General features: G+C 31.9%; 1 protein-coding gene across 1 annotated transcript; it reads right to left on the bottom strand.

Annotated features, from left to right (window-relative positions):
- Positions 1-4,768: 4,768 nt before the first annotated feature.
- LOC120186728 lies at positions 4,769-7,798 on the bottom strand. The gene is made up of 10 exons (XM_039190604.1): positions 7,525-7,798; positions 7,339-7,436; positions 6,653-7,121; positions 6,404-6,552; positions 6,120-6,317; positions 5,934-6,024; positions 5,641-5,839; positions 5,420-5,557; positions 5,236-5,332; positions 4,769-5,102 (listed from the first exon to the last, which is right to left on the bottom strand). Exons 1-10 carry the CDS (start codon positions 7,753-7,755, stop codon positions 5,087-5,089), a joined length of 1,686 nt encoding a protein of 561 aa, XP_039046535.1. The 5' UTR covers positions 7,756-7,798; the 3' UTR covers positions 4,769-5,086.
- Positions 7,799-11,049: the final 3,251 nt, after the last annotated feature.

The following is an 11,049-nucleotide window of genomic DNA, read 5'->3' as shown; positions in this document are numbered from 1 at the left end:
CTTTTCAAGATCTTTTTTTCTTCTGGGAAACAATCAAGCAACCCTACCCTAAGGAGCTATATGGTGGTACTGGTAGCAAGCAAACTTGAGAACGACACACATGAATCATAATGCACCATTTTTATCTCTAGAAAAAGCAATATAATCACGGTGTTTCCGTTGATCAACAGCTTCCATGATCTGCAAGCGAAAACTCAGTTTTGCTTGCTTGCTTTGAAACTTAACTAACTAGCATTTAAAAAAGGCAATAAAAGAAAGCAAGGACGACTACAGCATGGGAAGGACAGCAGAGATGATAAACACTGTGCTATAATAACAGAGCTGTCACTGTCGTAAGAGAGAGAGTAAACCAAGGGAATTCAATAACACTTGTGGAACAGATACCACACATAATAAAACCGTCTTTTTCTTAATCTTTTATTCTTAGGTTTAATTCTAAGTTTCATCCCCTGCTTTTACAATTTACTAAAATTAAGACTTAATCCAATGGAGTAATGTAAAATTGATTAGTTTTACACGAAAATATAATCATTTTTTTGGTAGCCCTCCAAGGCATTGTCATGACTAATCCGGATAGACCCGCTCATACATTTGGTTTTGGTGGGTGAGTCTCATAACTGAGATTTTCTACATACATAAAGATTCGAACTCGAGATCTTACTTAAGCGATATCAAACTGATTATTAATTGAACCAACCCTATTGGTACGAAAATATAATCATTGAATGAATATAAATGAATGAACAAGATTACAACTTTGTGCATTAGTATTATAATTTTTTTCTCTTTTCAATTTCTTACAAAAAATGGAATCTTTTAATTCAATCTCATCTATTGATTTAGATTCATCTAATAGTTATATTTCCGTACAAGTTAATTAATTTTATACGTTGTAAGTGAATCCTATCCCATTAACTTTCAGGGTAAAGTAAAAAAAATGGTCATATTATTCTGAGTTTTATAAATTTTTTCCTCACTGAATTCAAAATACATAAAATTTGGTCACTTTATTTCGTTTTAATTAAGATTTATTCATTTTTCGTTTCGTTTTAATTAAGATGTGGTCAGTCAAGGTGAACAACCGTTAAACCTTTAACGATAACGTAAGTGACCAAAACTTAATAAAACAAAATGAAGTGATCAAATCTTAATTAAAACGAAACGAAAGTGACAAAATCTTAAGTTTTTTTGAATTCAATGAAGAAAATTTTATAAAACTCGAAGTTGAAGAACGAAAGTATGCAATTCTGGTTTGTGTTTACAAACAAATAGACTGTTACATCTCAGCTTTTCAAAAAATTGGATGCCAAACTAAAATCTGAGTAATTAAAGGGACTAATTATCATCTTTGAGAAACTATAGGGGTGAAATTTAGAATTAGAGTTTTATTACCATCTTCATCAAGTGTTTCATAAAACACAAACTGGAGTAGAGCTAGGAAACACGTAGCATTGTGGCACTTCACGTGGTAACAGGTGGGTGATTGACAGTCGATTCCTTTCATGTTCTACAATTTCCTCTTTCAAAGCCTACCTAGCTATCTATAAGTAGAACCTGCATTTGCATGCTCTCTTCCGTAAGTTTAGATTTTCTTTTGCCCTTTTCTTTCACAAACTTTTTGTAATTTTTTTTTTCTGTTCCTGTCTTTGTCGCTTAAGGTATTAGATTGATCTTCATTTTGCTTTTGTCCTAACTTGTTATGGCAAACGCAGGTGAAAAAAAAGAGTGAAATGAACTTAGGGTTTATGTTTGATGTACATATGATGTATGAATTTCTAGGGTAAATTATGTGTTTAGTGCCCAAATTATCAGTTTTGGTCCGTTTTAGTACTTAAACTTTCAATACTTTCAAAGCCATACCTAAAGTTCAGTTTTTATTTCATTTTAGTACCCGTTCAAGATTTAATGTTAACTTTTGAAAAAAATGAAAGTTTAGATACTAAAATGGATCGAATTTGATTGTTAAGGTATTGAACACGTTAAGTTTTTAAAGGTGGGTACCAAAATGAAAGAAAAACAAAAATGTTAGGTATTTTTTGAAAAAATTGAAAGTTTAGGTATTAAAACAGACTAAAATTGATAGTTTAGATACTAAATGCATAATTTGCCCAAATTTCTATAACTTTTCATTGGATTAAGATTCAATTAAAATTATTAATTAAGGTTTAGAATAATCGTTTTTTAGCTCAATTTTCTTTTTCTTAATGTTAAAAAAAAACCCTAACTTGTCTCTCTTAAGTCTGAACTACATGGATAATCGATCTCAGTGTCAACTGTTATGCTTCATGTTTATTCGTATTCTCGCTAGATCCCTTAAGCAATTTCATGGTCCGAATTATATTGATGAGGTATTAGATTCCTTAAGCAAGGTCAGGGGTTCGAATTCCGTTAATGAGTCATCAGATCCCTTAAGCAAGGTCATGTGTTCGAATTTTGGTGATCGTGAATGGAGTAAACTGAGTTGGCATAGTTGTCCTACCCTCTGCAATATCCGATCTGGATTAGTCGACCAATATATTAGATATCGACAGTTATAAAAAATCAAATTCTATTTAAATGATGACTTTGTTAATCAAGTACACTAAAATATTGTTCGATTAATTGACTATCAATTGATTTAGTGAGAATTGAGGTGAGACGTTAAACTTTTAAGTAAGGCTAGGAAAGACTTACGATTTTTAATTTGAATTGATCGATCAATTACTCGAATACAGTGAATAGAATAACGTAAAATTGTAATCCAGCCATTTTAGGTTCATTCAATGTGGGCCTTAACAAACTTAGAACCCCAACAATTATTAGAAGGGCAAAATTGGCTCAATATCTTAAGTGGATTAATTATTTATTTAGCCCAATACATCATTAAGTAAATTATTTAAGGATTTACGATAAATGTTACCGTGTTAGAAAATCTACTGACGTAAAAAAATATTTTTTATTTAAAAATTTCACCTCAATGTAATAAATTATAAAGGATCAGATTCGGGCAGAACTGTACACGTCAATTCAATGCAATATACATGTGTGTGACTACGTATACATACCAACAACAACAAAATCCTATTCTCATATGAAATGGGATAAGGGGAGATAGGGTAGTAGGCTGCCCCAACGCCAGGTTGAGAGGAGCTTCCGTGGAAGACCTCTGACAGTCAGAAAATTAAAAATAAAGATAAAATAAAATTATAAATAAAAAATATATATATATATATATATAGTTAAACAGTCTTCATATGCAGTCTTTATATGTGCGTCTGTAGTGGAAAGTAATCTCTACTAATAAATCCCCACGTAAAAATTCTCTGCATATACCACAAGTGCACAAATGTATATACAAATTGACTATTCATCACAAATTAAACAAAAGCAATTACTACATGGCTTCGTAATTTTCCATCTAGTTCGCTCTAGCAAAATTATGGTGCATCTTGGGGACTATTTGTATATTTTATACTTATTTTATTTAGAGAAAAAGTCATACATGATTAAAAACCATTCGGAGTTTGTACACATATGATAAGATTGTTTGCGGCCGAGTTGAGTTTTATTTTATTAATTTAAATATGATTTTAATATAATTATTTTATCTGTCATTTGACTCAAAAATTGACCCATTTTATAAGGAAAAATTCTACAACCAATCTCTCTCTATATATATATATAGGACTATGATTCAATTACATAGTGTAAAACTAAAAAAATTTACACCTTTAAGATCATTGGATGAGAGAAAATCAAAGACTGAAATTAACAATAGAAAACCAGAAGATATTAACTCAAAAAAAGGAGTTAATCTCAGCCTTTGATTTTCCCTCATCCACTAAGTGTAAATAGATTCTAAACCATATATATGTATATTCATTCGATAAAATAGAGACTTTCATTTTCATTTGATAAAATAGAGACTTAATTGAAAAAAAATATAAACAAATAGAAATTTAAGTAACTATCCACGAATATATAAAAGGTCGATTTTATTATGATTTCTAAATCATATCAAATATTTTTCGCTCTAAATTCAAACTCGATTTAATCTTATCCTTAAAAAAAATCAACCTAACTCGAGCTGATTATCTTGTAATAGTTCAAAAAATTTAATAATCTTTTTATAATTTTTAAAAGTTCAATGACTAAAAGATAACTTTGAACATCATCCAAAAATATTTTACTTTGTTGTATTTATTTTTTCTAGAATTGTTTTACTACCTAATCAATATAAATTTATAATTAAATTAAAACCATGTATACCCATATTTTTTTTAGTTTAATTCGTCAGTTTTATTATTCATGTTTGTAAATGTATTTTGCCCCTTCCAAGAATGTCCTTTATCTTCAAAGCCTGAAAAATATTTGGAGATTAATGCTTGTCGTCGGCGATGGAAAAGACCACAACGACCGAACAACTGAACCACTCATCTTCTCTAAAGAGAAACTTTAATGGGACAAAGCGAGTACGTAAAATTAGGGATGGGTTGGTCGGATCAAATTTTCAGTTCACCCGACTCAACACGAAAATTATAAATAGTCCATCCTACCAGAAAAATAATACACATTTCACCCGACCTGATTTTTTAAAAATAAAATCTAAACTCCAACCCGAAATAATATATTTAATAAAAAATATTATTCAATAAAAGTAAAAATTTAATTGAAAGAAAATAATATATATAGAGAGTATTACTGCAATTATCCCTATATATATAAGATAAAATTACAATTTTTTCGAGTTAGATCAGGTATTTTTCACTCTAAACTCGAATCCAACCTAAATATAACCTTAAAAAACCCGACTCAAACCCGATTTTTTTTTAAAAAAATAATCCAACCCGATAGGGTCAAATCCCGTTAGATTCGGGTCCTATGCCCATCCCTACGTAAAATACATAATGATCTTGTATAAGACCATAAACCATAAACCATAGCATCCCCTCCCTTGCATTGAAAGATGATAATTAACTTAGTTTCTTTTAGTAACATATACGGGATACAAACGGTTGGTTCATTTGGGGGAACATATTATAGATAAATAGCACTATGCAGTAACTACAGTACCTTTCTTGAAATTATACGAGCCAATATAGATTGCTCATTTCTTTTGCACCCTGCAAAACAAAATGACAAATTAATGAAATTATAGGTCTCATTTCTGAGTTATTTGATCTTGTCATATTCCCATGATCAAGTCTATGTGACATTTTTTAAAAGAGGTCGGCGGTTAAAGTCGTCTTTCGATACCTGAAAGACGAAATATATTTCTCGACCGTAGCTTTTTGTTCGGTGCTGTAGCTGTACCATCGTTCTTTAGCTGCAACTGAATCCCCGACCTCGATATCTGCACATTAGCGGAAACAAATGAAATGGCGATTCAGTTGACAAGCTGATGAAATCCGGATTTTGGATAATCAAGTGTATGACAAACCTTGAAGCAGAATATTGGATTCACCCAAGTGGCCCCTCAATCTCCAGAATTTGAGATACTTGTGACCATGGCCATCCCAAAATATTGGCTCCGATCTGACAGCATCTAATCGACAATCCTCCTCCTCTTTGGGCATCACTGGCAAGGTAAAACATGTCGGCCAAAATATGCAAAGATGAATCCATTTGTGCAACTATTAAGGACAATGTAATAGAACATACCCTCATCCACTGTCTCGGACACTTCCAATGTACCTGCAAGAGTATAGGCCACTTCAAGAGTTTGAGCCACTTCTTTCTTGATTCTAGAAATAAGCTCTTCATTCTCCGAAATTGAAAGAGGTGCACCATTTTTCATGATAATAGCTTTGGCTATCTCATCCTGCAACTTCTGCTTCATCGCTTTTTCCATGTTTCTCTCCTATGCAAAGAATTATGATCAGACAAGCGAAGGCATGACTTTAACATTAACACTGGCATTTGCTTGAGCTAAGTTGTCATATCAACTTCATTACCCTCTCTCTCCGAGAAAGAAGTTTTTCTTTCATTTTCTTTTCTTTCTCGACAAATTTCGAGTTTTGTTCATCAATCCAGCTTCTGAATTCTCTGAAGGGAAGTACGAAATTTTTATCAATACATTTTACTTAGGAACCTAAAAAGGCGAACATGACCAGAATTTATTGAAGAACTTTATGGCTCACGTGGTGACAAGAGCTTCATCGCATAGAAAATTTAAGAGTCTGAGTTTTTTAGAGGAATTTAATTTCTCATATCTATCATCACTCATATCTAAGCAATCCGACGGTGACTGATTTAATGGTTTTTGAGAATCACTGATGTATTCTCCAAGAACTTGAGCCCATGAAGTTTCACTTAAATCCCGACTAAGGCAAGGATACCTGCACAGAGATTTAATTCAGATGATCAATACACCAATTAAAAGAAGGAACTGAATGTTTATGACTATCTATTTAAACATGAATACTCTTTTCCCAAATCCTTTTGCATCATGGAAAGCAGTCGAATATGAAACTGAACAATCGAAGGATAACGTAGTTTGTGTTTGCATTTGCTTTTTCCAGTAAATAACTCTCTAAGTATCAGCTGAGACTGCCCTTTCTTCATATTGAGAACCTAAAATCGAACAAAACTACTAAGTGAGAATACAGAACTAAAAAGAGCGAAAATTTTAACCTATTAGGATTCATGCTAAACAAACAGATAACAAGTTTACCTCTCCAAAAGCTTCACAAAATTCTAGAAATTGCAAGGCGTGGCCAACATCCTCAGCAGGCAAGCCAATGCCACCGACACAGTTTAGTAATGTTCCTTGAGGCAGTATGATATCGTCATCAGAGGCTTCACTTTTGACTTCTACACTTTTCTTCTTAGGACTTGGAAACTTATTAATTGTCTTGTTCTTCTCTATGGGAGCTGCATTGTTTAGCATTTCATCTTCTCCTTGATCACACTTCTTAGGGACCTTCATTTCAATTAGCTGGATAGCCGTATTCCTGTCCAAAATCACTTCTCCTTCATACAATACCTTTTTGGAGATTCTGGACTTTTTCGGAGTAGCCTTTTGGGTCGAGAAATCAGCATCATTGCCTTCGGACATGCAAAAACTACAGTTGCAAATTCCTCTACATTTCGGACAATTCCAATCATTTAACAAGGCAACCTCCTCAGCCTTTTCTCCATATCTGATGGAAAAACAAACAAATAAACAATCGGTTATCATATTTCAATGTCACTAAAGTAACATATGCTTATTAGATCTAGATCATGCTATAGTCAAAAGGTTTTAAGAAGAATAAAAAACAATAGAATTTTGCCTAATTAAGAGTAAGATCCAGCAAGTCTGGCAACATCTTTTGAAAAAGGTAAAGTATCTTTTCGGGAAACAAAGGACATAAAAACCTGTTCAAGAGGCATTTGTGACAGAAATGGATAGTACATTGTTTCTGATCAATCTTCCTCTTGCATGATGCTGCAAAATCCACTGTTTTTTGTCTACACTGCAAAATCCAAACACGGTTATTTTTTTTCCTCCAAAAACAAAAAAAACGATGAAAAAAAAGACGATCAATCTAAAAATATATATACCTGGTGACAAGTCTTTCCGTTATGAGAATCATAGATTCGGTTATGGATGAGTCGAACTCCAGGCGAACTGTTACGGCGACGCTTTGGACTGATTTTTGGATCAGTCGAGCAAGCTGAGTCAGTGTGCCGAGTTATCTGGGCGTTGGCCTTACTACTCTTCTTCGTCTTCTTCTCCTTGTTGCTGCTCTTCTTCGTGTTCTTCTTCTCCTTTGATGGAGTAGAAACAGCCATTGCTAAAATATTTCAACCCCAATTGAAATATGACTAAGCTGCTCTTCTTCTTCTTTGGTTCATTTACTTTTTAACTTTTATTATTATTAAATAATAATTTTATTGGTTATTATTATATTTATTAATTTTTGTTTTGTAGTGAAGAAAAAAATGGAATTAAAATTTTGGCTCCGGGCGGGAAGTAAGAGCAGAGGAGAGGAGGGAAATACCATAATATTAAAATAAAATAAAAATTAAATTTTAAGTAATTAAATTGTTAATTTTAATTTATTTTAGCACTTATTTTTTTTAATTTTTTTAAAAATTAAAGTTAACTTTTAAATAAATAATTAAAATAAAAAATATATAATTTTAAATATAATTTTAAAAAAATTAATAATTTTAATAATCAAAAAGATCAAAATTAATAGTTTTTAGGACTAAACGTATAACTTATCCTGAATCAAATATAGACTGAGTCGTGTTGTAAATAGTTAAAAGTTGAACGAATAAAAATAAATTAAACAAATTTATAATTTTCGTATTTTATTTAATTATATTTTAACCAATTGAATAAAAAAACCAGTGGTCTAATCGGCTCGACCATCAATCCGATTTTTATGACATTGATATTCGGGTAGCATGGGTTAACACACAATAAGATATAGGATAAATTACATATTTAGTATCTAAATTATAGATTTTAAACCGTTTTAACACCTAAACTTTTAATTTTGTTCAAAATCATATCTAATATTTAATTTTTATTTCATTATAGTACCTACTGTTAAAAATTTAACATACTTAAAATCTAAACTATCAGTTTTGATTCATTTTAGCACCTAAAATTTCAATTTTTTTTCAAAAATTAACATCATATTTTGAACAAGTGTACTAAAAGAAAACAAAAACTAAACTCCGAGTATAATTTTGAAAAAAATTAAAATTTAGATACTAAATCGGACAAAATTAATAATTTAGATATTAAATATGTAATTACCCTACAATATATACATTGTAGTATCTAGTAGTCACGCGAGCTTATTGATATTCAAAGACGACTCTTAAATATAAAATAAAACTTTTCTTAATATTATTTGTTTTCACCCACAAAATCTGAATAGCCTAACATCAAGTTCCGCTTGATTAACTAGTAATTACCATTTAATATCTTATTTAAAGAGACATCAAATTTTGAATTCAAAACAACAACAACAAAAACAAGGGCATTGCCATTGCCATTAGCAATGTCTTGGTGCAAAATCCACCAACTAGAACACTCACTAAAAGATTACCCATTAACAAGAAGTAAAATTCCATTACAAGGAAGCCTCAAGGCTCTAGCTATTCTTTATGTAACAAGAACATTCATTTCAGCAAAGCTAGGGTATACTAGTTGTATTATCTCTGTCTGGTGAACCACAATTGGAGCACGACAAAAGCCGCATTGACAAGAAATTTAATGAATTCAACTTCACTTGCCCATTGAATACCACAAGAAGAAGCACAACCCAACTCAACTTGCTCTACAACATAATCGATTGTTCAACCACTTCATGGAAACCAATTTAGAAAACGGGCTAAAAAAAACCCAAAGTAAGTAATGTCCTAGCTTTAAGATTTTGCCTTGTAGGAAGAATGAAAACGGCTAAAGATAGAAAACTTGTTAATCTAATGGTGTAGCTAAAAAGTAAGAATCATTGGATTAGTAAGATTTTCATTCTTACCCCTTCTATCCTTCCTACAAAGCAAAGCCTGAGAAAAAGAGTATACTTCCAAAAGACAAGTAAGATGCTGAAGATGTCGAAACTATAGGGTTAAGAATGCATTATTTGCTTCACCTATGCTTCATGATAAGCGGTATGGTTATGTCTAATCCAACTTCACTTACCCATTGAATACCACAAGAAGAAGCACAAGCCAGCTTAACTTGCTCTAAAACATAAACAATTGTTCAACCACTTCAAGAAAACCAATTTAGAATACGAGACAAAAACCCCCAAGCAAGTAATGTCCTAGCTTTAAAATTTTGCCTATAAGGAATAATGAAAACGGCTAAAGATAGAAAACTTGTTAATATAATGGTTTAGTTAAAAAGTAAGAAAGCTGTTATGAAATTTAATCATTTGGATTTCTAAGATTTTCATTCTCACCCCTTCTATCCTTCCTACAAACCAAAGCCTGGGGAAAAAATATATTTCCAAAAGACAAAAGTAAGATAATGAAGATGTTGAAGCTATTGGGTAAAGAAAGCATCATTTACTTCACCTATGCTTCATAATAAGCGGTATGGTTATATCTAATCTTGTTTGTTTCAGCTCATATCCAGTGATCAAGCCTATTCTATGTATTACTCCTTGTTCAATGAATAACACTATGGAAATGAAACACTTCAAATTTGTATCAAAAACGAAAATGTCCATTGTCCTATGTTCACCTAAGACATAAATGCAGTTTTCGTTTATCCTTTTCTTATGTCCCTCTTCTGTTTTGTTCAAGTAGAATGATGTTAACACTCGCCTTTTGCGCACCGTTGGCAGGCTAAAAAGAAAATGAATCAAATCTTTACAGCATCCCAAAATTCGATCTTCTCGATTACAGAAAATTCTTCTTAAACCCCTATTTCCTTATTGCAAAGAATAAGAGATTTCTCCTCCACGAATGTAATCTATTTCTACATTTTGATCTTGCAGCTGATAAAAAACCCACTACACCAGTGTTTAGTATAAACCTTTAATCCCTAATATATTAAGCTCAGTACAACCAGCCAGAAGCTAGCATCACGGACATTGTTATACTAAATTCATGATAGAATAGCGATAACTTGAAATTCGAAAAGAGATCCCAGAAATATTTCTGATAAATTCATTGAAAAATATAAAAGAAACCTTAAAAAAGTAGGAATGGAGCAAACTTTTTCTACTAATTGAGTGTTTTTCTCTTTTAAATTCAACACTCGCAATCACTAATCATCCACAACCATCATGATTTCAATTTTTCAAATAGAAAGAAGCAGTGTGCAGGCTTAACTGTAAAAAGAAAGAGCTAGAGGGAATCTTCAAGCTCCTCTAGCTTCTCCCTATTCTTCAATTCAAGTTCATATTGCCTCAATATCTCCTTCATCTTCTCGTGTTGAAATAAAAATTAAGAAAAGTAAAAATCAAAAGTCTACAATCTTTGTAAAACAAATTAAGAAGCAGAGAAATAACGAAAAGGGACCTTGTAGCTGAGCTCGACGCGGTGCATAACGTAGAAGCCAAGGATACCACCAAAAATGGTGCCGGTGATGATACGGACGTACCCCCATTTTACTGA

This window comes from Hibiscus syriacus, unplaced genomic scaffold, assembly GCF_006381635.1.
Source record: "Hibiscus syriacus cultivar Baekdansim isolate YM2019G1 unplaced genomic scaffold, ASM638163v2 tig00113719_pilon, whole genome shotgun sequence".
In the NCBI taxonomy this organism is placed as follows: domain Eukaryota; kingdom Viridiplantae; phylum Streptophyta; class Magnoliopsida; order Malvales; family Malvaceae; genus Hibiscus; species Hibiscus syriacus.
The sequence above is the reverse complement of the archived record's forward strand: the minus strand, read 5'-3'. Positions and strand labels throughout refer to the sequence as shown.